This window comes from Phyllopteryx taeniolatus, chromosome 15, assembly GCF_024500385.1.
Source record: "Phyllopteryx taeniolatus isolate TA_2022b chromosome 15, UOR_Ptae_1.2, whole genome shotgun sequence".
Lineage (NCBI taxonomy): Eukaryota > Metazoa > Chordata > Actinopteri > Syngnathiformes > Syngnathidae > Phyllopteryx > Phyllopteryx taeniolatus.
In genome coordinates this window covers 21,701,369-21,727,918 of record NC_084516.1, presented here as the reverse complement: position 1 = coordinate 21,727,918, position 26,550 = coordinate 21,701,369, and the positions used below count along the sequence as shown (strand labels likewise).

Genomic DNA, 26,550 nt, shown 5'->3' with positions numbered 1-26,550 from the left:
TAAAATAAACTCCAATCAGATGTGAATGAAAGTGAACAAAAGTCATTTTATTACAAGCAAACCAGCTTTAACATACAGTTCTTGGACTGCGAGGATGCCAAGAAGGCTATCCGCTTTCCAATTGGCCGAATTCATATTCAAATTCTATGGCAATTCATTCGAAAGTATCGTACCATCCATTTTAGCTGGAGCCTATCCCACCTGACCTTGGGCCAGGGGTGGGCTACATACTCAACCGCCCACCGCACCGGTGAATACCAATAAAGTACAACATCGGATCACTGGAACAAAATGGAACGTCCGTGGCCCGATGAGCAATTTCACTGCGGAAGCCAATTCTTTAAAAGCCTAAATTCTGTTTCACACACACAATATTTTACTTCAACATATTCCGCTGATGACTTGTACTATCCAAGTCATCATTCCCACATGGGCGATAAAGTATGGTTGCAAAAACTCTTTGCTTGGAAAATGTACCGGATGTAAAGGATGTGTTGTTGTGCGTCCAAAAGAAATGAAATACAGACAAAAAAAGCCAACTTGAATATACATAGATACGTACAATATACAAAAAAAAGATATAAAATGCTTTGAAGCTCGTTCTATGAATACCAAGATGAAAAACAGAACCACCACTTTCCCTTCTGTAGTTAAGATGAATACTTGACCAACGCAGAAAACAGAATTGTTTTTTTTTTTTTATTGCTCGTGTTGCCACCTGTGTTGGAAAACAGTGTCGTGCATTTTGTAGGAGTTGATTTCACTTTCAGCAACGTCCTCAGCGTTACCTGTAAAATGTCAATGTCTGATTCCTTCCCTTCAGCCATGCCTGATCTTCAGCGCACTGTTGCCACAGTTCATTCCAAGACGGCGGTCCGGTGGTCCGACCTTCCTCGGCGTCCTCCTCCGTCAAGTAAAGCAAGTCACTCTCAACTCAGCCTTCTTTCATCACGGAAAGCGAGACGAGCTGGTTTACGAGGCGAGGGAGGTGAAGAAGGGCCGAGGGAGAAGACGCTCATCCCGTTTTTCTCAGCAGACCTGGAAATAATGGAAATAGAAGGTTACTACATACTCGTCAGGAAGAAATATACAAAGAGTGCCAGAAAAAAAAAAACATTTGGATCATTAAGCCAATTTGAAGATCTCAACCAGAGTAAACGTGACTGATCTAAATTATTATTATTATTGTTTGTATTATTGCCAATAATAAAACTGTTGTTGTCGTCGTTATTATTTCTACAACTATTACGATTCGCATTTCCCCCACCACAGCAAAATGTTCTTCAATTAAACCACAACAAAACTGAGATAATTGGTTTTGGTTTTGGCATGTGCCAAGCAGACCAGGAGAAGCTCATCCGTGCTTTTAACTCAACTAGGCTTGACTATTGTAATGGTCTTCTGACTGGACTCCCCCCAAAAAAAGAGCATTAAACAGCTGCAGCTCATTCAGAATGCTGCAGCTCGGGTTCTGCCCAGAACAAAAAGAGGTCAGAGCTTATTACTCCAATTCTAAAGTCTTGACGCTGGCTTCCAGTCAGCTTTACAATAGATTTTAAAGTTCTGCTACTGGTCTATAAATCACTAAGCGGTTTAGGTCCTGAAACCGGTGAATTTTGAAAACGAAAGCAAACCTAGACGGCAACAAAAAGAGTAACGAATGGAACGAAAAATGTTAACATGTAGGACAACGATTGAATGGACAAAAAAATCAAAAAAAAAAAAAAAAAATGGCAAGGTATGTCAAATCAGGCTGCAAAATGGTCAATAATTGAGACATTGAGCTTCCAGACGCTGTGGGCGTGTCAATGAGTGCTCTCCAAACACCGCCTCCAGCTGTCAGTCAATTACTTCTACTGCGGATTCGCTGCTCCTCTGCCCGCAAGCAGCGCAAGGAGAGGAACGACACGCAGCTCGCTTTCACGGGCCGTAGAAAAGAATTCTGTCTCTCGGTTTCCGCGGGCCGTTCGTCGACGGCGGGGCGGACGGACTTGTCGGCCACGATGCATCACAAGCAGAGTTTTTAGCCACATCTCAACGATTCAGTATTATATTGTTCTCTTTATATACAGTATTTGTCTCTCTCTACTTTGCACATGTTTCATGCACTTATCTTCAAACATATTTAACGGATTTACATTTTGGGCCATTTGAACAAATGCATGTTCGTTAGTTTATTTGCTTCTCACTCGGTGGCTTGCAAAAACAAATGTCTCGTACAAGTGACGATAGTAAGACCGCGGGACAACTTCCGATGACCTGACTTCCTAAGTGAAAATGTGTTTCCAATGTATAACCGATCAGAGGTCGACCAGTGTCCTGGAATGGATTTTGATTTGACCTTAGATGTCATCGCTGTTGAATTCAAAAGCATTTATTTCGACATTTTGTGACTTTTTACATTGAAATTCCCTTATAGAATTCGTATATATATTTTTTTCTGGATGAAAAGGAGAAAAAAAAAAAACTCAATGAGAATGGTAAATGTTTCTCATCGACAACTAGATTCAATAGCAGCCCTCAGTTTAACGGAGGCTGTTGTTGTGCAAGGCAGACGGCTGAGGGAGGTGAATGATGATTTCTGCTTCTCACCTTTTGGTCGGACATCATACTGTTGGCTTGCATTTGAGCTGGGTGTCCGCCGAGCAGTCCGCCTCCTGGCCGATCACGTTCGCAGAAGATCGTTCCGTTGACGTAATGAAAGCGATCGCCCGGGACCAGGCGGTTCCGACAGGTTGCGCAGATGAAACACTGACACATGAAAGACTCATTATGATTTGCAACGATCGCAGCCGGATGACGCAGCGTTATAAACGTCGACGAGACGGGTTGCGTAAATCACGCCCACCTTCAGGTGGTAAACATTTCCTTGTGCCCGCATCACCATCTCACTAGCAGGGATAGAATGCCCACAAGCACTGCAAGCGCCGCTGTGTCCAAACAGCCTGCGGGGAAAGCACAAAGACAACAACCATCAAAAGCTACAGCAGGTTGCATGGCTAAGAAGATGGAGAATAATAATGCTTAATTGACCCGCTCGGGCACCTCTCACTTAGCATTAACACCAATGTTACTGCTCAGAGTTGTTTGCAGTACAAAACGGTTACTTGTTTTTATATTCGTATGATAGTTAAAAGGGTCCCATTCTGTCAACAATCTTTTTTTTCGACTGTTTTATGCACAAGTCAAAAGGTTGACGTCTATGCAGTTTGCCGATTGACTGGAACGGGCTTGGAACACCAAACTCAACGGTGCCCCCTTGTTTTGATTCCTGAACTTCTTGTCTGTTGATATAAACTGCATTCCTTCCTAGCGGTGTTTATCTATTGCACCCAAATGAAATTAGTTCCTACGTCCCAAAAATACGTGAGCTACTCTTTTAGTATTTTAGTATCAAAGTCCTCATGTTCTGCATCCAAAATGAACAGCTGGGGCAAGTTCTCCATCAAACACGCCAGGTTGGAGTCAGTCTCGTTGCCGTGCGGCTCCTCACAAATGAGGAGCATCATAAGGCGCCCCGCCCATTTGGGAGAAAATTTAAAGACTTTTAAGTGCGCCTTATGGTCGGGAAAATACGATTTGAACTGTTGAAAGATAATAAGAATGAACTACACATTAGCAATAAGGGCATGGGACACCTCAACATAATGTATCATCTTGCAGAAGCTAACATTATGTTGACAAGGATCATGTATTCCTACAGTAAACCAATGAGTTGAACTGACACTTGTAATTAAGAGAAACCTAGCAAGTATTGGTTGAAGTAGCAAATCTTTTCAAGTCAATGGGTTCAAGTCCAAGTTAAGTTACGAGTCACTGCGGTTCAAGTCCAATTCGAGTTGCAAATCTTTTAACAAGGTCAAATCAAACTTTCCATGACAAGTTGGTATTGCGCATAATGGGGGATCAGCGAATTTCAAGGTCCCCTTCCATCCAAATCCAAATCCAAATCCAAATGTTTCCATTGTTTTATCCAAAATATGTAGATGAGTCTTTGACATGCTTTAAGGTTTGTCGGTTTAATGCAAAAGACGATAACGGCACAAGTCTTGCAAAACTACCGGATCGGATTTCCATGCATTTGTGACGTACAAAGGGTGGCAATTGAAAACGCATCCATCCATCGTTTTCTGTAAAGCTTCTCCTCACTCGGGTCGCAGGCGTGCTGGAGCCGATCCCACCTGACTCTGGGCGAGAGGCGGGGCACGCCCTTGACCGATTGCCAGCCAGTTCCAGACCACATACAGGATAAACAACCATTGTTCAAATGCATCAATGTCGTCACAGTCGGTCAGTCAAGTAAGAATGCAACATGCACGGATGCCGACGCAAATCACGTTCCGCGGAGCGCGAGCCGCGCAGACCTGATGTAGTCGTTCTTGCAGAGGATCATGCCTCCTTTGGTGTAGCAGGTGCTGCTGTACTCGCCCAGCTGAGCATGGCAGCAGGAGCACTTGAGGCAGCGCGTGTGCCAGTACCGCTCCATCGAGAAGAGGAGGAAGCGGTCTGCGATTCGACCTCCGCATCCCGCGCACGACCGACCTGCCGCCCCCCCCGCCGAGGCCGCTGTGGGCACCTCCATCCTGCTGTTCACCATCACAACTAAAGACGGACAGGAGAAAGTCACGGCGCTGAATGAGAAATCTTCAAGTTAACCCTCGAATGTTTAAGATCATCAAACTAATGCAAATATCAGACCGATATAACCCAAGTGAACTTAAAATGCTCTTTTGAAAGGGGTGATTTCATTTATTAAGAGGAATAAACAACAACTATTCAAATTGACATGGCCCTGTGTGAAAAGGTCATTCAATCGTGAATTCATTGTGGCTAATCACCACTTTTGGTTCATTTTCACTGTTCAATCACGAAATCGCTTAAAACAGAACCCGTCTGGCAAAACCAAGGTGGACAAAAGATCTAAAAAGGCCGCAACAAAATGAGACTATCCAAACAGTCAAGTAGTAATAATAATAATAATAGGACACGCACACAGGCCCCTCCAAAAGTATTGGAACGGCAAGGTCGATTCCTTTGTTTTTCTGTTGTATACTGGAGACATTTGCGTTCCGGATCAAAAGATGAATATGAGCCAAAGGTTCGGCATTGCAGCTTTCATTTCATGGTATTTGCATCTAGATGTGTTCAACAGCTCAGGACAGGGGACCTTTTGTTTGAAGTGAGCAAAGCTATTGGAACAGCCATGATTAAATGAACTTAACATATGAAATGGACATTTCATATTTGGTAGCATCACCCTTACTTGCAATCACTGCATCAAGCCTGCAACCCATTGACATTCTTCATTTGAAATGCTTTTCCAGGCCTTTAGTTCAGTTCCTGGTTGTTTCTCCCTTTAGTCTCCTCTTCGGGACGTAAACTGCATGCTCTATTGGGTTAAGATCCGGTGATTGACTCGGCCAGTCGAAGACCTTCCACTTTCTTTCCCCCTTTGTTGTGTTGGCAGTGTGTTTTGGGTCAATGTCAATTGCGTGATGCACCTTCTCTCGATTAGTCTGGACGCATTTTTCTTTAAATTGTCATTGCTGAAAATAGTTGTCGAACAAAATTGAAAACGGCGTGGAGTAACACATTTTTGTTTTGTTTTCTGCCCAAATGTTGGTTAGCTAGCTACTTTCTGCTTTCTTGGTAAGTGACGCAAGCGGTTAAGATTAAATGATGTGGACCATTTATTTGCATTCTGGGTTTGGGAATGGTTCCGTTTGACCTCCAGTAAAAATAGAAAAATACATCCTGTATGCCAGATATTTTTATCTGGACATGCACCAAAATTTTAGGCAGTTTATTACAGTGGTTACGGAAAGTATTCAGACCCCCTTACACTTTTCATTCTTTTTTTATATTGCTGCCATTTGCTAAAATCATTTAAGTTCATTTTTTTGCCTCATTAATGTTCACACAGCACTCCATATTGACAGGAAAAAAATGAATAGTTGAAATGTTTGCAGATTTATTCAAAAAAGAAAAACTGAAATATCACACCGCCATAAGTAGTCAGACCCTTTGCTCAGTATTTAGTCGAAGCCCCCTTTTGAGCTAATACAGCCATGACTCTTTTGGGGCTTTTGACACCTGGATTTGGGGATCCTCTGCCATTCCTCCTTGCAGATCCTCTCCAGGTTGTATGGTGAACGTTGGTGGCCAGCCATTTTCAGGTCTTTCAAGAGATGCTCAATTGGGTTTAAGTCAGGGCTCGGGCTGGGCCATTCAAGAACAGTCACGGAGTTGTTCTGAAACCACTCCTTCGGTATTTTAGCTGTGTGCTTAGGTGAACCTTTGGCCCAGTCTTAGGTCCTGAGCACTCTGGAGAAGATTTTGGTCCGGGATATCCCTGTGCTTGGCCGCATTCATCTTTCCTTCGATTGCAACCGGTCGTCCTGTCCCTCCAGCTGACAAACACCCCCACACCATGCTTCACTGTTGGGACTGCATTGGACAGGGGATGAGCAGTGCCTGCTTTTCTGCACACATTCCGCTTAGAATTAAGGCCAACAATTTCCATCTTGGTCTCATCAGACCAGAGAATCTTATTTCTCACGATCTTGGAGTCCTTCCAGTGTTTTTTTTTTTAGCAAACTCCATGTAGGCTTTCATGTGTCAAGCACTGGCTTCTGTTGAGCTACTCTGCCATAAAGCCCCGACTGGTGGAGGGCTGCAGTGATGGTTGACTTTCTAGAACTTTTGCCTATCTCCCAACTGCCTCTCTAGAGCTCAGCCACAGCCGATTTGGGTTCTTCTTGACTTCTCTCACCAATGCTCTTCTTCCCCAAATGCTCAGTTTGGCCGGACGGCCTGCTCTACGAAGGGTGAGAGCTGTAAGGTCTTACATAGGCAGGGGTGTGGCTTTCCTAATCAAGTCCAATCAGTGTAATCAAACACAGCTGGACTCCAACGAAGGCGTAGAACCATCTCAAGGATGCGCAGAAGAAATGAGAATGAGTGGTATAGAAAACGGATGAATGGATTTTGTAATACAGTAATCCCTTGCTATATCGCAGTTCATTACTGCAGATTCAGTACGTTGCAGATTTGGTTTTAGAGGTCATTTTCTATATGACTTTAATGTGGCAGCAATGACACATCGGCTCAATCGGGCTCTTTTTTTCTATGACGACAATTAAAAACAATGGGCGTAATTAATTCTGGGTTCCCGTCATGCTATTAGCTGGCTCCGTTGGACCAGGACCTTCAGTGTGAGCAATGTCCACCTGGCCTGTTGTTCAAGCCACTGAAGCAGAACACGAAGGCATGTCACGTGCTCGTGTCGCGTGTGTCTAGACGGTGACCTCGAGTGGACAAATCAAATATACATACAATGCGGACAGTAGTCACTGCCTGCTCAGGACCTCTGCACGCTCTCCGTTTCTAAAGCTCCGACAGAAATCGGGACAAAGGGCTTTTGGGTACTCTGCACCCTCAGCCTGGAAAGATCAAGGAAGTGGTATCCTTCAATGTTTTTTTTTTGTTTTTTTTGTTTTTTATCTCTAATGAAAGAAATGCAAGCAGTTTCGATAGAATGTCAATGTTTTAGCTGAGCTGCTTGAACAATTGATTCGTATGTATGACTCCCAGATGGTTAAATCCAAAATGTTGACGTAAATTGTACTTTTTCTTCCCTTGTATGTGTCTAACTGCATTGTGTTTTGGCCAGGTCTTTCTTGAAAAAGAGGTTTTTAATCTCAATGAGAAAAAAAAATAACCAAAAAAAACCCCGCACTTCAATACAGTATCGCATATTGCCATTGGCTATAGAAATGTATAAATGTAGTATATAATAATGCAATAACTAATTGTTCTACACTTCACACATTTGATTGATTGCGGGGGTTTTCTGGAACGTAGAAGCCGTAACAGAATCAAATTATAATTACAAAAACATCACAGTTAATCGTGACTCCTGACACAGAAGGAGCTCGGACCGGCAAATTATCGGCAGCTTCGACTTTACCATTCGGCTTGTGAAAATATTTTCTAAAAGGAGAACAAAACATAACAATTAGCACCATCAGCAAATACTGGCGGAAAAAAAATACACTCAATATTTTCAAGCAAAGTCAAGAAAAAGTAGAAATGACATCTCTCTCTTCTTCGTGTGACTCTTGGCACAAGGTCTACTGAATTAGCTCAGTGACATCAATGGAACCGCATTCGCGTATCGCATACTTGCAATTACATCCTGGAAGTTCCATGTTCCTTCCGAATGTTTTTGTGTGTACAGTTTGTGTTAACTGTATATTAGCAGCGACACTGCAGCATTCCCTCGAGAGCTGCTTGCGTCCTTAATAATGAGCCCCAACAACAACAACAACAACAACAACAAAATAACTGCAATTCATTTTCCAAATGAATTGGGTGGCAATTGAAAACGCATCCATCCATCGTTTTCTGTAAAGCTTCTCCTCACTCGGGTCGCAGGCGTGCTGGAGCCGAACCCAAATGATTGGGTTCAATGCATTTAACTTACTAGTAAAATACATTTGCATTTCATCTTTCAAAACTCCCCCCCCCCCCCCCCCCCCCCCCAAACATTTCTTATTCAACTTTTATGTGGAATACATTTGAATTAGATCATCATTTAAGTACTGTTTTTAATTTTCTTATATATATATATATATAAGCACAGTGGTAATGTTCAAATTGCATGTTTACATTATCAGTAATTGTGCCTTTACAAACACAATAACGATCACTCTTGGCCGATATTGTTATCATTAATAGCGGTAGTAGTTTAGTATCAATTAGTAGTAGCTGTACACATCTCACATAATACGAACATTTTGACTTACTTTTCGTTATCACCAAGACTGATTTCCTCAGACTATTTCTATTAAAGCAAGATTTTAAAAGTCCTGCTCAAATAATTTGCCTAATGGTCCTTCAACTTAAACTCAAATTGATGTTAAACACGTGGTCTTCCCTGCACCCCTCCCTCACCTGCCATAGAACCACATTTGAACACTTTGCTTGCAATATATATATATATTTTTTTGCATTTTTACCGAACATAAGTTAAAACACTCACTAAGTCAACTCAGGTATAAACAAAATAAACCTTTGCTAGGTTAGTTTGACTGTTGTGATTCTCTGACATGGACGCGTTATTTTTAAACACCGAGAGTATATTGTGTATGAATGGCTTTCTCTTTCATTATTACACTATTATTAAAGTCAAATCTGTAATCAGGTTTAAGGTAGGATGCAATACATATATATATATTTATTTGTTTATTTTTTTTACTTCCTACTCCTATTGAACATGTACACTGGTATCGAAGGACAAACTCTACTGCTGCCTTCTATTTGTATATAAAGAAAAACAGATAAAGAAATAAATCGACATAATGCCATGTGTTGCAATCTTTATTTATTTATAGTTTGTATGAAGTTGAAAATTGAGTACAAAAAAATCTTACCAGTTTGTCTTGGACTGGAACTGTATTTATTTATTTTTTTGAGTGTTGTTGTTGTTTTTTTTTGGGGGGGGGGGGGGGGGGGGTGGCCATTACGACGGAGTCTAGGCGTTAACTTACAGTAGTAAGGTACATAAAGAAATATCAATAATAATACAAATAATTGTGAATTATTAAACACGTCACTTGTCAAAAGTTCTGGCGTTGAGCTTTCCACGGAAAATAAAATTACGTCAATTGATCATTTTGGTTCAGATGGGGATTATATGAGGAAAAACGTGGAAAACAAAGTCGAGGCAATAGTTGCAGTCCGACTTTTGGCGTTTACACAAAGTAGTGGAAAAAGAAGAAAACACGGAAGACATGTCGGCTGTTGAACTTACACCGGTGGCCGAAAGAGACGCTGGATAAAAAGGATCAAATGGTCGCCGCTCCGTCGCTCGAAGTCGAAGCTTTCCGGTCCACCGAAAGCGTCCGGCAGCTCCCCATGTGACAGTCGGCCGCTCACTTTCCTCCTTGTCTATTTACGAGCAGTTCGGCAGCGAAGCAAGTCTGCGGCTCGGCGCGTGCACGCCACGCTAAATACGTCATCGCCACTGGCCCGCCCACCGACGCGGAAGGGGCGTGGCTTGGCCTTTGGACAAGGCGAGCTGAATAACTCCAATGTGTGAAATCAAACTCAGACTTACTGCGGTTGATTAGCCTTTTCCAGTTCAGACAGGTTCAAATCACAAAAGAACTTGAAAATCAGTGACAGAATTTCGGAGTGGAAAGATGGAGTTGTCTGCCAACAGTCTTGAGGGTCACGGTTTGAGTCCTGCAGTAAATGATGAATAAATAAGTACAAACATACGTTAAAAAAATGACTTAAGTGTGAATGTACGAAGTTCTACCAAGGATTTGATTTGTGTCACAATACATTTTAGATACATTGTTGGGTATAATATTCTTATGTCTACCTTGTATTCGTTAAAATGTTTTTTTTTTTTTTTTTTTTTTTTGCTTGTGTTTAAAGTACAAGTAGAGGGGGACCTCTAGTGGACAAAGTACGCAGCGTGCTCCAGAAAAAAAAACACATTCACTGGTTTTTATTTCGTTTTTTTTTTGTCTCAATAACAGTAACTGCTGTTAATATTCCCCCCCCCTGTAGAAATATTTCAAGAAACTGAATATATATATATATATATATAAAGCCCCTGTTTATCTGTAAGTTGCACATGGAATGGAAACAAACAAACAAAGTGGACGGGGACCGAATAGTGACGAATGGACCCGACGTGTTGTCGGCTAACCTTCGGCAGCGAGCACCTGGCCGGCAGTGGGCAGCCACGTGCCATTCCACGATGCGGTCTACCCAAACCTAAGAACGAAATAGAAGCTGCGTGTGTTTTGACAGCAACATCCTTCGCACGGACGGGACTGGGAGGTCTTCACGAAGGGATTCTCGTGAAAATGGTGTCCATTTGTAGAATTCTATTCCATTTGGGGAAGTAGGCGAGTAATGTTGAAGGAATTGTCAAGTGGTCAATCACCTTTTGTGCTTTGCGTCACGTGTTCAACTGATCGTTGACGTGTGGTGATAACACAGAAAACGGTCTGTTTGAATGCAAGGAACATCTACCCATCACGAGTGGGAACTTACTCATTGTGAGTATGAAACAGAACGTTCGCAACGTTCATTCCGGGCTCGGTGTTCGTAATAGTACAAGGCTAGCCGGGTTCATGCTAGCGGGTGACATGACTAACAAGACTCCTATGTTCCCGTTATCACCCTAAAGGTTACTAAGTAACCACGTGTAAGGAGACAAAACATACTCACGTTCCCTCAAATGCTTTCAAGGTTAGCTAAGTTAGCTGTAGTTTATGTGCGAATTATTTATGTCTTTGAAAAATGAGCCGTCCACATTGCGGATGGAATAGGTCTGACCTTAGAAGACGTTTACACGCAGTCTGGAGGTCGGATAAGCTTTGACGGGTTTTTTGTTTTGTTTTCCCCCCTCCAGAAATACCTCGAAAATGATTTATATATATATATCTATTTCACTTCATTTACTTTATCCACAAGGAGGACTCCTTATGCAGCTAGCACACGAATGATGCTGTTTGTCAACGCGACAACTGCGTGAATGAGTAGACACTTAAGACACACCCTTCCATTATCAAGTTAGTGCTATAGGAACAAATGTAAAAAATAAAAATAAAAAACAACATATCTTATATTACAGCAAATAGAAACACTATTCAAGGAAGAGAATCAATGTACGCTGTGCCATGACAACTGAGGTCAGTCATGTTTTAACTGTAAAGTACCTATATATTGTCTCTACAGGGAGTTGTCTCGAGTGCTTTCCACATTGGTCCACCAGCCTCGCAAGTGGCTCTTGTTGAAGCGGACCGACTGACTGAAGTGAAACCCAGTAGGCCCGGCCGACGACAGTACGGGCAGGATACGAGATGCCTCTGTTTTTCAGAAAGAAGAAACCCAGCGATGACTGCCAGAAGAGACTTGAGTATCAGCTGTGTCGGGTAAAATAAAGTGTCAATGAGTGGATGGTAGCGTATGTGTCGGCTATTTTACAATCAAAATCATTTGTAATTCAGAATATGTCATTTTGGATTTCACCTTTTATATACAAAAAAAAGGCAGCCATTTGGTTTGAAATAAAACAATCACGTTGTGATTGAAGCGTAAACGTCAAAACTTTAAAAAAAAAAAAAAAAAGATATGACCTTAACGTTTTACAGCCGCTTTATGTACCTACAGTGCCACCAGAAAGTAGTCACACCCTGTCATGCGTTCCACATTTTGCTGCTACAGACTTATTCTAAAGATCATTTGAGTATAGTTTTCTTGAAAAAAAAAATCGACATAATGGCAAAGTAAAAACTGATTTTCTGACATTTGTGTACATTTTAAAAAAAAGGTAAACATTCAAACATAATAGGTACGTAAGTATTCACACCCTTTGCTATGACACTCAACCCTAAGCTCAGGTGCATCTGATTTCCGCTGATCTTCCTTGAGATGCTTCTACAACTTGGAGTCCACCTGCGGTAAATTCAGTTGATTGAACATCATTTGGAATGGCACACACCTGGCTATATAAGGTCTCATAGTTGGCAGTGAATAACAGAGCAGAAACCAAGCAATGAAGTCTAAGGAATTGTCTGCAGACCTCCGAGACCGGATTGTGTCAAGGCACAAATCTGGGGAAGGATACAAAAGAATTTCAGCATCATTGAAGGTTCCCGAAAAGCACTGTGGTATCGATTATTCCGAAATGGAAGAAGTTTAGAAACACCAGGACCCTTCCGAGATCCCTGTACTTAATCTTTCCTTCGATTGCAACCAGTCGTCCTGTCCCTGCAGCTGAAAAGCACCCCCACAGCATGATGCTGCCACCACCATGCTTCACTGTTGAGACTGTATTGGACAGGTGATGAGCAGTGCCTGCTTTTCGCCACACATGCCGCCAAAAAGTTCTCTCTTGGTCTCATCAGACCAGAGAATCTTATTTCTCACCGTCTTGGAGTCCTTCAGGTGTTTTTTTTAGCAAACTCCTTCATGTGTCTTGCACTGAGGAGCGGCTTCTGTCGAGCCACTCTGCCATAAAGCCCCGACTGGTGGAGGGCTGCAGTGATGGTTGACTTTCTAGAACTTTCTCCCATCTCCTGACTGCATCACTGGACCTCAGCCACAGTGATGTTAGGGTTGTTCTTTACCTCTCTCACCACGGCGCTTCTCTCCCTATTGCTCAGTTTGGCCAGACGGCCAGCTCTAGGAAGGGTTCTGATCGTCCCAAAGGTCTTCCTTTTAAGGATTATGGAGGCCACTGTGCTCTTAGGAACCTGTATACTCAAATCAGCTTTGGAATACGTCTGTAACAGCAAAATGTGGAAAAAGTGAAGGGGTGTGAATACTTTCTGGTGGCACTGTATATTTCCAGCGACTCAGACATATTTGGATTCCGATTAAATTAAATAAATGTTTGAATTCTTGCAGTCAATGAGTTTTGTCCCTGGAGATGTTTTTAACTTCAGTTGCGGTAGCATGTAAATCATTGTCATTGTCAAAATAGTTCTGAACCTCACTGTACATGACAATTTCCTTGTTAGTGTCTCCGACTGTTAAAGTGTCTGACTGGTCTATGTTTATGTAATGTGTTGTTGCATTAAAAACAAATCCTGAAATTCATGCAAAACATACTAACTGCTATTCCTCAGTCAAAGGAAGCAGGCGCCGATGACGTCCTGGACATCTCGTCTTGCGAGCTTTCAGAGGTGCGAATGTTTAGTATTTCACTGTGCGTTCAATTGGATTCTCTCATTTCCTTGTGCACCCTTGACTTCATGTTACTGGGCACAGTATTTAGCTAGAAGTCAGTACAGCGATCAGATACCACAATCACAAATGAGGCAGGCTCTTAAGCATTTCATTGAGAATGGTGAAATATCAATTGCACTGAACCTTGCCAATGCAAGCCTCCCTGGATACATCATGTATGCAGATCACAACATCAACTTAAATGAGGAGACCCTTGAGGGGACCATTGTTCCGAATGTAGCTACTACATCACTGTTACTACTGACTACTCGTAGCTATAAACCAAAGTCGAAAGATGTGGGACAGTCAAATAGCACCAGAAGCCTCCATCTAAAATTCTAGATTTTCACATGGATTTAAAGTACAATAACTGTGTTGCACTGCTCTATACTTTAAGCTTTAAACTTGGCATGACTAGCGCTCATGATTGCTATACTGATTGATAGAACATTTGGGCCACTATCTTATAGTTCCGAGCGGACGGTGACTTTAAAAATTGGTTTTCTTAGATGGCGTTTCATGTTTACATGTTCTAGCTCAACTTTTGCATTCTCACATTGCAGACAGCGCCCATGTATTAGCTTTCATTTGAAACCATTATACTGTATCTGTGGTCCATGTGGTTGTGGTTGTGCATATTCAGCATTTATTGTGTGTCGAAAAATCACCAAACCAATTTTCAACTTGACAGCCACCCCAAAGGTTTGCCCCATGGGCTCCTTCTAACAAACGAAATAGGTTTGCAGCTTGTAGCCAAAATCTAAAAGCTGAAGCAATTGATCAAAACTGGCCCGTATGTCGTATGTATGAATGAGCTGTGATTTGTTTGGCTAGCTGGCGAGCGTTCCACCAAAAGTCAATTGGAAACCCCTATTATTTGTTTGTAATAATAGACAAGCGGTTACATTGAGTGATCCTTTCTGCTGTTACACAGGCTCCTTCAAGTGCCTTTTCGATTTGCAAAGTTCTCCAGAAGAAGGTAAGAACATAACATAACAAAGAGCGGAAAAGAAGAGAGAATACATACAATGTATTTTCTGTATGCCTAGCCAACGCTTAACTAGTTCCAATAAGCTGAGCAGACATTTCTTGTTGTTCCTCCACAGGTACTGATCCTACACAACAATAAGCTGAAGTCACTGCTTCCCAAAGGAAGTGACATCATCTCTCTTGGCACGCTCAAGGTAAAGTCACCCGGCCACACAAATATTACGGTGCTTGGGTAAATCTTATTCCTTTTATTATAGCATTAAACTAAAACATTCACACACTTTTGTGCGTTTGCTCGTAAGTTTCCTCGAGAATGGGATATAATGAAACACGATGGTAACTGAAATCATTTGAAACTCATACAACTACGAATAAATAGATTTGACTGAAAATTAATCAATGAAAATCACAACGTTGGTGTCGATTTGTGGAACAACAAAAAACATAAAAAACACAATCTAATTAACTAGGCCATGACAAAAACTGTGATTCTGATTCTTCTTTTTCTGATTCTGGTACTCCTAGAAAAGATTGTCAATCATTTTCACCATAGTGATAAGTTAAACTAAGATGTGTCCTGTAATTAGCATCACAGGTATTTTCAAACTTGTAATGAGTCAGTCTGCCTATTTAAGGAGGGTTACTGTGCTGTTAGGTGAATGGTGTGTACCACTATGAGCATTGATCACTGAAAACGAAGGAGGGAGTTGCCTCAGGAGATTAGAAAGAAAATGATGGACAAGAATGTAAAAGGTAAAGACTATAAGACCATCTTCGAGTTTCTTTGACTAGACTTTTACATATTATATCCGTGTCAGGTCGCGCTCTATAAGATGCGTCAGTGTCAGCTCCACTTCCAGGGAGGACAACCAAGGAGGACTCCTCTGTCGAAAGCAAATCATAAAAAAGTCAGACTGGAATTTGCCACAATCCATATTTGAGAGGCCACAAAGTTTGTGGGAGAGGGTTCTTTGGACAATGGAGGCAAGATTGGAGCGACTGCCACCTTTTTTCCAGCTTGTGTGGTTAAAAATGTCATCTCGTCGCATTTGTGCGAGTACGTTTTAATGGTTGAAATTTGCCTTTTTTATCTACAATTTAAAACGCATTACATTTGTTATCCAAATTACAATTCATTGAGGAGTGGCTCTTGTGCAGGTGACATTATGAGTGTTATGCTCAAATTAAATAAATTGCTGTTATAGTGTGAATAAGAAGTGTGCGATTTAAACAGATGATGAATGAAAAAGATGATCAAAAACAGTGCAATAAAGCATATTTTCAGTTATCATTTTGACCTTACATGAAGGCAAATGCAGACATTTGCATCATGTTACAAAGTGATCATTCTCATAACGTACAAATATGCTTTTCATGAAACAGCAGCAATATTATTTATTTTGATGCTGGCGTCTCTCACAAAACACGCCATCTGATACCAATACTGAGTCTCGCCCTTAAAATACAAAGTTAAAGTGAATTAAAAATGTTTTCCCTGACCAAGCAAAATATTTCTCCCTCTCTCTTTCACTCAAGGTTTTGGATTTGCATGATAATAAGCTCCATTCACTCCCAGAAGATATCGGGAAGCTGACATCTCTGCAGGTGGAGCTACTTTGAACTCTTGAAAATAAACATTATTTACTTTGAATATTGTTACGCTCTTATTTTGTGTATTTTTTTTGTTTAGATTTTGAATGTGGAGAAGAATTGTTTGAAGGTCCTTCCAGAATCCATTGGGGATCTCAGGCTACTGCAGACACTCAATTTGAAAGGTCAAATTTCCTCCTTATTATATTTGATATGTCAATGTCAGTTTGAATTTACTGTGGGTATTCCCCCCCCCCCCCCCCCCCCCCCCCCCCCCCATCGTTTTAGGCAACTGTCTCAGTGAACTACCGTCGACTATTAGCTCTCTGTGCAGTTTACGTACCCTGGATGTGAGTGACAACCTCATCATCCAGATTCCCAAAACCCTTGCTTATATCCGCACACTGGAGGTAAGTGTTTGCCTTGGAAATTCACTTCACACTGAAGATAAATAAATAAAACTCACCAAACATGATCTCACAGCAAGTGTGTGCGTACATGTACTGTGACAGAACTTCATACTAGATGCAGCTACAATGACCTATCCTCCCGCATCTGTGTGCGTGGAAGGTACAGCGACCATTCAGCACTTCCTGTGCGCTGGTGAGGATTTACTTTATCACCACAAAATGGAGCATCATCTACACATCCTTTTTTTCCTCTTTGTAATCTTTTTTTTACTTCACAAGCTAGTAACAGGATGACCCATGATGCCCAATATTTACAATCATATTCAATTTGTATGACGTTTGTGTTTCATCCCTGCTCCTATTGGGGTTTCTCATAAAAGTCAAAAGTCAAGTTTTGCTAATTTTTTTAGTAGCGTAAATGTAACTGTAACTTCTGTGCGCATAAACATTGCACTGCCCCAAAGTCAATTGTAGGGTAGAGGAATACAAAATATGAACATTGAGTTTACTTACTTTGTAGGCATAAAATATTAAAATCTCTAAACTCAAACACTTTCTAGTCCATGACCATCAACAGCTGAGTTGTTTGGATTGCGTAACAGTCCCCCCCCCCGTAGACAATAGTGGAAATTGCAATAATCTGTCCATGGGTGAAATTGTTTGCCATTTCCAACCATTTATTACAGGCAAGTAATATTTTAATATCCAAAAAGGTTATTGAAGTACAGTCTAAAAGTTGATTAACCACTCATTGCTTGACTTAATGCTAATTCAGCTTAAGAGGTTTCATCATAGTTTTGAATATAAATATATATATATATATATATATTTTTTTTATTCTTTCCCCCCCCTCCCCCAGAGCTGGGAGAAGAGTACTGCCCTCCATCCCAGTATCTCCTGCCAGTTCTGGAAAGTGACAGTGGCAAACAAAACTCTGACTGTGTGGATGGTGCGGATGAGGCCTGGCAGGTAGTTGACACCCTGTACTGGATTATAATGGATTATAAATTCATCTTGTTCACTTGGTATATTAAATGTTTCCTTTTTGTTGCAGAATAAATTCAGTGACTACGAGAGGAGAAAGGTATGCGGCTTAACCTTCAAAATTGAGGTTTCACTTAAGGTTTCATGCTCACTGGAATCAAGCTAAGTAGTATGATACACCGTTCGTCTTGTACTACCGCTTACGCTGTAATTAGTTCCGCTTTAGTTTAATATTATTCCTGTTCCTATCCCTGTTTCTGTACCTTACCAGCCCATATTTATACTTTTCTGCAATCATGGAGATGGCTTTATTGTCCTGACTGATTGCAAAGCTTTTGGTCTTCCCGCATATTCACATCACTGTAAACGCTCCACCTTTTCAGCACGGCAGCGGTTTGAAATTTCCAAACAAAAGAAAACGAAGAAACGAAACTGAGGAAAAATGTTGAAAAAGATGTAGGAGAAATGATAGCGTAACTGTCATGCCTCTTCTTCTTTGCCAGCTTCACAAGCAGCAGGAAAAGCTGGCATTCGAGCGACACCGAGAGGAGAAACAAAATGAGCACACCCAGCTTCTACTCATGAACACCTCCCGTAAAGTCAACATCCTCAACTCCGTTCGTCAGGTAGACTGTTCTCAAATTATATTGTATTAAGTGTAGTCGTTCCCCATTTTTGGTTCCCCCCCCCCCCCCACCTCTTAGGAACATTTTATAAGTGGTCAATGTTTGCCTCGGACTTTGGCTCACCTTTGGAATATAAGAGTAGCCACATCGTAAATGACTATCCGAAATGAAACCGAGAAGTGAAACTATAAACCGCTTACCTTTGCACTGGTGTTTAGGAGCGGGAGCGTCTGGAACAGGGGGTCACCCAGCAGCAGCGGGCCCAGGAGTCGGAGAGGTTGCTGTTGTTGGACAAAGTGAGACACGCTGAATACAACATCAGCAGTCGCATCAGCAACATGCTGTCGGATAACAACAGGTAGTCCATGAAGGCAGCATGTGGATGCGTGTCACGGGGGAGCGGCTGCTTGTTCCCTTGCATGAATGAACGACTTTATGTTTTGACCTCCGCAGGCAAAAAAAGAGTGCTGAGTTTCTCCAGGCCATGGAGGAAGATCGGTGAGTGAAAGATAATCACTTAGTTCCAACGCTGCAAAGTTTGTAATCCACTTGGATATCAAGAATTTACTAAGGAATTTCTTAGTAAAATTCAAGCATCGTAATGTGTTCGTTTTCCTCATAGGACGAATCATGTATAGTGTCTCTCTCTCTCTCTCTCTCTCGCTCTCTCTCTCTCTCTATCTATGTATCTTACCACATTTTGTTTGGCTGTTTGAATCAAATCATGCGATACATTTCACTGAACCTTTGTGATTCATTTTTTTTTCCTGGCAGGATCCGTATGGAGCATCTGACTGCCATCACACAGGAAGAAGCGAACTCTCTGAGGAAGAGAGAGGTTGCTGGTATTTAAGCCTTTTACATTCCACGTACCTGTCGTTTGCTGAAACATGTCAGGGAACTTCATTCCTGGTGTTAGTATTTTCTTTTCTGTTGTACACAAAGACCCAAGAAGACTGTATTCACTGAGATTTGTGTGGCACGGTTTTGACATCGAATGCCCTTTTTAACGCAACCTTCCAATTTTTTTTTAATTTGGGCTTTGGATCGTCAGTTGCTGGGTATTCGGGCCCTTGAAGGGAATTAAAACCACACTGTCTTAAACAAAAGTATTATATCAAAGCTTTTTCCAACACTAAGGCAAATAATTGGGACTACAGGGCTAGGGGGAAATTTCAATTACATGATTAATGGATGATGGCCATTGTTCCCGGATGTTCACACGATGAAATGTGAATGTCAGTCGGCGCTTGAAAAATCCACCGCGAACCAATACATTTTTCTGTTGAGCTCTTCCAATTTATTGCTGTTGTTGTATTTCTTCTTTTCTTTTTTCGATCATTTGCAGCGGCCATGCAGAAGATGCTGTCAGACAGCTGCACGGTGAGCCTCCTCCAAGAAGCCAGCGACTGTCGTAGAAAGAGCTTGGTGTCCGAGGCGTACAGAAGGTTTCAAATGCACACGCACGCACCGATAATATTGCAGTGTGTTCTAATTAACCAGTCAAAGTGTTATGGTTGATGGTTGATGGTCTTTCCTGCTTGTTGTGTAACAGTATGGAGAATCTGGAGAAGAAGTTTGATAAAATGCTATCCATCCAAGTTTTGGACAAATCTAAAGCCATCGCCCACATTTTACAGGAGGTATGTCTTCAGTGATCAAATAAGAGTTGTTTATTTATGATAATTGAGACAGAAAATAACATTTGAAGCTCCGTGAACACTCATGTCTTCGGTTTGAACTCTCTGCAGGAGGAGATGCAGAAAGCAGCGTTCCAAGCACTGCAGTTGCAGAAAGATTCTGTCCATGGTTACATACGCAACCAGGTTCGTATGGAGGGATGCAGATGAGTGCAGTGAGGGTCAACCCTGTCCTTGGTTTTGAATCTGTTTCGATGCCTGTAGAGTTCATGGGCAGATTGATTTAAATATACATTCGGCTCTTCTCGCATTCAAAGACGTCATTATTCTTTTTCGAGCTTGGATGTGCGTGAAGCCTTTTGATGATTGGCCATGTAACATGACATTCCCAAAGCTGGAGTCAGTCGTTGGTCTGGCTGTTGTGCTCCTCGGTCACAGATACTTTGCCAATTGCATACCTCCTGATGTGTGTTGGTAGCAATGGCCCGTTCAAAGCTGCTTGACGGCTTTAATTAGAATAATTGCTGATCATTATTCTTCTCAGAAATGCATCAACTATTAGGGGGGGCTCCACATGTTGGAAAACTCGGCAATTATTGCAAGCATGCGCGTCCTGGTGAAACTGTAATACATGGGCCCTGAACACGACCCCCCAAAACTCAGTAGTGGCTCCTAGAAGGCTTGAAAAAAATTCCCCCTCACTTCCAATTATCAGATGTAACACAGAAGCATCTCTCGACTGAAAAAGCACCACGGTGGGTGAAGTTGCAGGGCTCAACAGAGAGACATCCATTTCCAAATCGCATGCGCACACACACGCACAGTTCTAACATACACTGTATTGCCAAAACTATTCACTCACCTGCCTTCACTCACATTCATATGAACTTAAGTGACATCCCATTCATTTCTTTTTTTCCTTTTTCTTTTTTTCTTTTTTTTGTCCTGTTCGGCTGGTAGGTCAAGCAGAAAGGAAGACCTGTATCCCTTTTATGCCGGAACAGTTTTACTGTGTCACAGTGGACTTTTTAAGTTGTCACTGAGGTCTCTCTGTATTCTGATGGATATTTATAGAGGATTACAGTCGTTCAGTCGAGCAGAACAAACCTTTTTTAAAGGGGAGTGACAGAAAAAACAAAGGAGACAGTGAAAAGGTAACTAAATAAATGACAGTGGGTACAGAAAGTATTCAGACCCCCTTAAATTTTTCAGTCTGTTATATTGCAGCCATTTGTTAAAATCATTTAAGTTCATTTTTTTCCTCATTAATGTACACACGGTGGCACGGTGGACGACTGGTTAGAGCGTCTACCTCACAGTTCTGGGGACCGGCGTTCAATCCCCGGCCCCGCCTGTGGGGAGTTTCCATGTTCTCCCCGTGCCTGCGTAGCTTTTCTCCGGGCACTCCGCTTTCCTCCCACATCCCAAAAACGGAATTGTTGAAATTTTTGCAGATTTATTAAAAATATCACAGCCATAAGTATTCAGACCCTTTGCTGTGACACTCCTATATTGAACTCAGGTGGTGTCCATTTCTTCTGATCGTCCTTGAGATGGTTCTACACCTTCATTGGGGTCCAGCTGTGTTTGGTTATACTGATTGGACTTGATTAGGAAAGCCACACCCCTGCCTGTATAAGACCTTACAGGTCACAGTGCATGTCAGAGCAAATGAGAATCATGAGGTCAAAGGAACTGCCTGAAGAGTTCAGAGACAGAATTGCGGCAAGGGACAAATGTGGCCAAGGTTACAAAAAACGTCTGCGGCACACAGTGGCCTCCATAATCCTGAAATGGAAGACGTTTGGGACGACCAGAATCCTTCCTAGAACTGGCCGTCCTGCCAAACTGAGCAATCGGGGGAGAAGAGCCTTGGTGAGAGAGGTCAAGAAGAACCCAAAGAATGGCAGAGGATCCCCAAATCCAGGTGTGACAAACTCTTCATTCCCAAAAAGACTCATGGCTGTATTAGCTCAAAAGGGTGCTTCGACTAAATACTGAGCAAAAGGTCTGAATACTTACGGCTGTGTGATATTTCAGTTTTTCTTTTTTAATCAATCTGCAAAAATTTCAACAATTCCGTTTTTCTTTCTGTCAATGTGGGGTTCCCGTGTGTACATGAATGAGGAAAAAATGAACTTAAATGATTTTAGCAAATGGCTGCAATATAACAAAGAGTGGAAAATGTAAGGGGGTCTGAATACTTTCCGTGCCCACTGTAAGAAAAGAAGACAACAAAAGACAAAGCACTAGCTGTAAACAATATGAGGAATGGAAAGCATTATATAACTAGGAGAATGACACATTGGATTTGAGTGTTGTATGGGTCAGTAGTGCTGCAGCCTGTGAGGGAAGGACAGAACAATATCGGACAGCACTGGACAGGACAGGGACAGGAGGGGAAGCAGGGGTTGTGGACCTGGCGCTGGCTCTGTAAATTATGAACATCTGTAGGGCCAGAGTGTAAGTGAGGGGATACCCAAGAAATGTGCGTAGTTATAAACGGTCGCAATGAGTGAATAAGTCCCAGGAGGGTGTCTGCAGACATCAGGCACTGCTACCTGAGCCTACTGGCGAGGGTAAAGAGGAGAAAGTAGTTTTACTCATAGAATTGTGTCCTCACTTTGCCTGTACTTTTCATGACAGTACCTCCGGTGGTCCATATTTAATATATCAACCCCTGTAGCTAGAAAATCATTCATTAAGTAGTCATCATCGTTGTTCATCCTCCCTTCATGTTGCTTTTCCACTGTTCCAGATCAAGCTTATAGAGGGTGAATTAATGCAGCTGACAAAACTGGAAGTTAAAAGACGCAATCTGGATGCTGAGAACCTGCAGGTAGGTGCCCCCCCCCCCCCCCCCCCCCCCCCCCACCCCCACCTTTTAATTTGCCCACAGTCATTTTTTTGTTTTCTCTTTTGACTATAATTTTTTTTGTTCCATGTTTTCTACCTTTGGTTACAATATAACATTCATGAAGTAATCATAATCGTACTAACATCCACATGATATTGTCAATGACGTGATTCAAAATGGCAGCACAATGCACAACTGGTTAGCAGAGCCGCCTTACAGTTCACAGGTCGTGGTTTCCTGTTTTATGCACAATGTGAATTGAGGAAAAAAACTGGATGGAAGGATTATTATCATAGTGATCCTAACCAATGCAATGGTTTTAAGGGATTTGACCCGAAAACTCTTAAAATTAAAGTGAACATAATACCTAGGATTTGGGAATATGATTGTTTTGTTGCATTTTCTTCAGCATTTAAGTAGTAGTAGCTCACTCTTTAGTTCAGACATTAAAAGAATTATGGAAGACATGCTTTCTTTTGATTTCGTAGGCCTTCGTTAAGTTTTTGATTAAATTAGGAACGGCTGAATTACATTATTGTATCTCATCAATCTTCTTGCGTGTGTGTTTGTCTGTGGATGCAGGAAGTGCTAGTGGACCAGCGCACAGCTCTAGGTGATTTGTTGCAGCAACTGCTGAAACAGAAGCACCAGAGAGAGCAAGAACTGCTGCAAGTTCTGGTGAGCACACTGAACTGCTAGGCGATTTGTTTTCATGACAAGTGTCCAATGGGTTGCTTTCTTACCAACTGCAGTAAGTACAAACTCAGTACAGTGAGATGACACTATACGTGTCAGAGGTGTCGACTCGAGTCACATGATATGGACTCAAGTCATGAATCATGAATTTGCCTTTAGACTTGATCACGCATCACCATTGCTAATGTGAAGGTAGTCCTTGTCTTTTAACAGTTAACACCCTGTTGGGCACGCTCTGGTAGAGGAATTGACCAAGAGGCTATTCTTTCACACACTACCTAAAGTAATGGTCTCATCAAAAAACAAAACAAAACAAAACAAACACAGTACAACATAAATCAACAGTAAATGTGACAGCTAAATACGGTAAACTACTGGTAACATATACATAAAAAGACGACATTTACCATAACAATAAGGATGTTAATTATTGCAACAAAAAAAACCCCAAAACATTACATCGTGGGAATGGCGCGGCTGCCATCATGTATGCTTGTTTTCGTTAGCATTAGCAGCTAGCTTTGGGCGCGATCACCCAAATAGTTAGACGGTGGGCCGGCTATACGCTGTATGGGCTTCCTGTACATTATAGTCTAGTATAGTATATTTAGTCTTTTTATTTAGTTATTTAAAAAATATATATTTTTACATAGCGCCCCCGAGTGTTCCGACTGAGATACCACAGTTGGATACAATTGTACTGTTACAATAAGTTGACTAACTTGTGTTCCTCTTTTTTAACTTAATATCTTGTGTTTTTGATACTCACAAGAAATGGCAAGTTTAAACTGAAATCTATTTTTTATTTGTGTTTGAAATTGCCTCACGAGAAATGTTTGTAGACAAGATGCAGCTTCCCGTTTCATGCGCAATGTGAATTCAAGAAAAATACTGAAGATCTAAAAGAGGAAACCAATTGGTTGTTCATGATCAAGTACAATGTCTCATTTTCACTTGTGTATTCATAATTGCCCTTTAACCAAGCAAAAATATATTAAACCTTATACTTGATTATTCCAATGGAATTGTCAATAGAATACTTGATTACATACTTGACTAATTACAGCATTACTGGATTCAACTTGACTTGGGATTTGAGGGCAAAGACTTGAGGCTTACTTGTGACTTGCAAAGACTTGGACTTGGTTCCACCTCTGCTGTATGTATATATGCTGTATAAATCTTAGTGTATTTGAGCAGCTCAAAAATCTGTTTGAAGACCCGGTAGAACCTCCAAAGTCGAACGACACTAAGTCTGCAATTTGACCACAATTAAGGGAAACTGTAATCTTCTTAAATTGCGCAAAACTATTCATCTACGTGAAGACACCGATCATGTTAATGATTTCTCACAATAATTATGAACAATTATTTAACAAGGTAGGAAACAATTATCAAGATGTAACACACTATTTCTATATCCTTGCAAGCATTTACATTTTCAAATGATCACTTCTGCAACATTCCTAGGAAATCACAATGTCCCGTCATTGGTGAGCTGTTTTTAGAATAGGTGTGCAGGCTGCTCCCGTGAGCACCATGTTGGTGACCCTTTGCGTGCACCATTACTACTACTACTTCTAACATCTAAAATAAATCATTTTGATCATTGATCAATTTATGTATTATTCTTGTTTTTTGAGATGGTGAATTAAGTTTTTGTTAACTGTAGGTTATAATAATCACAATCATGAAATATTATAGTCTTTGTGTAAATTTACCACAATATTCTTATTTATTTAAATAATTTTTACACTTGTATAACAGCATTTAAAAAAAAAAAAAAAATTAAAACATTGTACACTGTACAGTTAATAAGGCTTTTATGATGAAGCCAGTTTAGCTCTTCAACAGGTTATTTTTATTTCCGTTATTTGGTTTGAGGGGAAAAAAACTGAGGTTAACCAGCCACTGCATCAGATTGTGTGACTTTGGAGGTTGAATTGCAGAAGAATTGTCATATTTCAGTTGGAGTATTATGGGAATTGTATGTCTTTGCAGGTGAGTTTGAGTTCAACATGTAAAGAGAGCAAATAAATCTCAGAACCAGCTTTATTGGCCAAGTGTGTTTCAAGAAGCCAATAAAAAAAAATGTTCAAAAAGGCGATTGGTAACATAAAATGCTTGCAATATCTCAACATTATACAAGTAAAGACACCGATTTTGGTATTTTTACAAGAAACATGAAGTCGACACACATGATTTGCCTTAGGTCTGAGGTGTGTTGAGAGTGGATTTGTCCTGACAATAGGGTCAGAAAGGGGTCAGTGCCGACAATCTTTAATGTTAAACGTGTTCAATATTTTCAACAAAAAAATATATATATATCCTACCCGATATCGTATTTGGTATAACAGTGGGTTGCCCAAAGCAAGTCTTTTTTGATGACATTGCCATTTTACGATGACCCTCCCTCCGCGTTATTGGCAAGCCCACTTGTGATCTAGGAGGGACACGCCCCGCTGCAATATGATTTACTCGTGCATTGGGCAAGGGCGGGCTACACAGATGCAGTATGTATCACATTTTTCCAAAATAAAAACGGTCAAGTTTGTTGTGGTTAGTGAGTGTTGTGTTACGGTTGGGCTTTAGGTGGATCAGGATGGGTTAAGGTAGGTTTGGGTTTGTGGGATTCATCATAACGCTGTCACACTGAAGGCACATACTTCTTTTCCCGTCTGGATGCAGTAGGGCGTGTTACCGGGATACAGCAGCCAATCATAGTGCAGCGGCGTGTGTATTGCAGCAGGGCGTGTCCTGTCGAGAACATAAGTGGGATTTCTAGTAACACCCCACCTCCGGTCCGCTCGGAAACACTCGGGTAAACTCAGCGGATCGCCGGCAATGTCTACTACTCTTTGTTTTTGTAATTTTGAGATCAGTGGTGGAACAGAATCTTAGTGTGTGGTGTTCTGTGTTAAGATTATCAGAGCACACCACACACAGTATAACCAAAACTGTTAAAATGTCCGATTTTTTTTGTCTTCATGTGCGGGGTCTGT

The 26,550-nt window shown here is 41.3% G+C and overlaps 2 protein-coding genes across 4 annotated transcripts in view; one reads left to right on the top strand and one right to left on the bottom strand.

Moving 5' to 3' along the window:
• Positions 1 to 26: 26 nt before the first annotated feature.
• Positions 27 to 10,014, bottom strand: lmo4a (LIM domain only 4a). The gene is made up of 5 exons (XM_061799685.1): positions 9,815 to 10,014; positions 4,365 to 4,602; positions 2,849 to 2,945; positions 2,593 to 2,751; positions 27 to 1,038 (listed from the first exon to the last, which is right to left on the bottom strand). Exons 2-5 carry the CDS (start codon positions 4,595 to 4,597, stop codon positions 1,030 to 1,032), a joined length of 498 nt encoding a protein of 165 aa, XP_061655669.1. The 5' UTR covers positions 4,598 to 4,602; positions 9,815 to 10,014; the 3' UTR covers positions 27 to 1,029.
• A 757-nt stretch (positions 10,015 to 10,771) lies between these two features.
• lrsam1 (leucine rich repeat and sterile alpha motif containing 1) overlaps positions 10,772 to 26,550 on the top strand; it is a 29,232-nt gene continuing 13,453 nt past the window's right edge. The window contains exons 1-20 of one of the 3 annotated variants that reach the window (XM_061799681.1): positions 10,773 to 11,078; positions 11,761 to 11,957; positions 13,656 to 13,712; positions 14,690 to 14,734; positions 14,862 to 14,939; positions 16,282 to 16,350; positions 16,436 to 16,520; positions 16,624 to 16,745; positions 16,848 to 16,938; positions 17,605 to 17,714; positions 17,800 to 17,829; positions 18,233 to 18,355; positions 18,574 to 18,713; positions 18,809 to 18,853; positions 19,130 to 19,200; positions 19,704 to 19,803; positions 19,911 to 19,998; positions 20,107 to 20,181; positions 22,754 to 22,834; positions 23,435 to 23,530. In XM_061799681.1, coding sequence (XP_061655665.1) covers positions 11,886 to 11,957; positions 13,656 to 13,712; positions 14,690 to 14,734; positions 14,862 to 14,939; positions 16,282 to 16,350; positions 16,436 to 16,520; positions 16,624 to 16,745; positions 16,848 to 16,938; positions 17,605 to 17,714; positions 17,800 to 17,829; positions 18,233 to 18,355; positions 18,574 to 18,713; positions 18,809 to 18,853; positions 19,130 to 19,200; positions 19,704 to 19,803; positions 19,911 to 19,998; positions 20,107 to 20,181; positions 22,754 to 22,834; positions 23,435 to 23,530 — 1,578 coding nt within the window. In that variant the 5' untranslated portion in view covers positions 10,773 to 11,078; positions 11,761 to 11,885. Of the gene's footprint in view, positions 11,079 to 11,760; positions 11,958 to 13,655; positions 13,713 to 14,689; positions 14,735 to 14,861; positions 14,940 to 16,281; positions 16,351 to 16,435; positions 16,521 to 16,623; positions 16,746 to 16,847; positions 16,939 to 17,604; positions 17,715 to 17,799; positions 17,830 to 18,232; positions 18,356 to 18,573; positions 18,714 to 18,808; positions 18,854 to 19,129; positions 19,201 to 19,703; positions 19,804 to 19,910; positions 19,999 to 20,106; positions 20,182 to 22,753; positions 22,835 to 23,434; positions 23,531 to 26,550 lie in introns of all 3 variants that reach the window. The other 2 variants (XM_061799684.1, XM_061799683.1) reach the window with 2 other exon arrangements.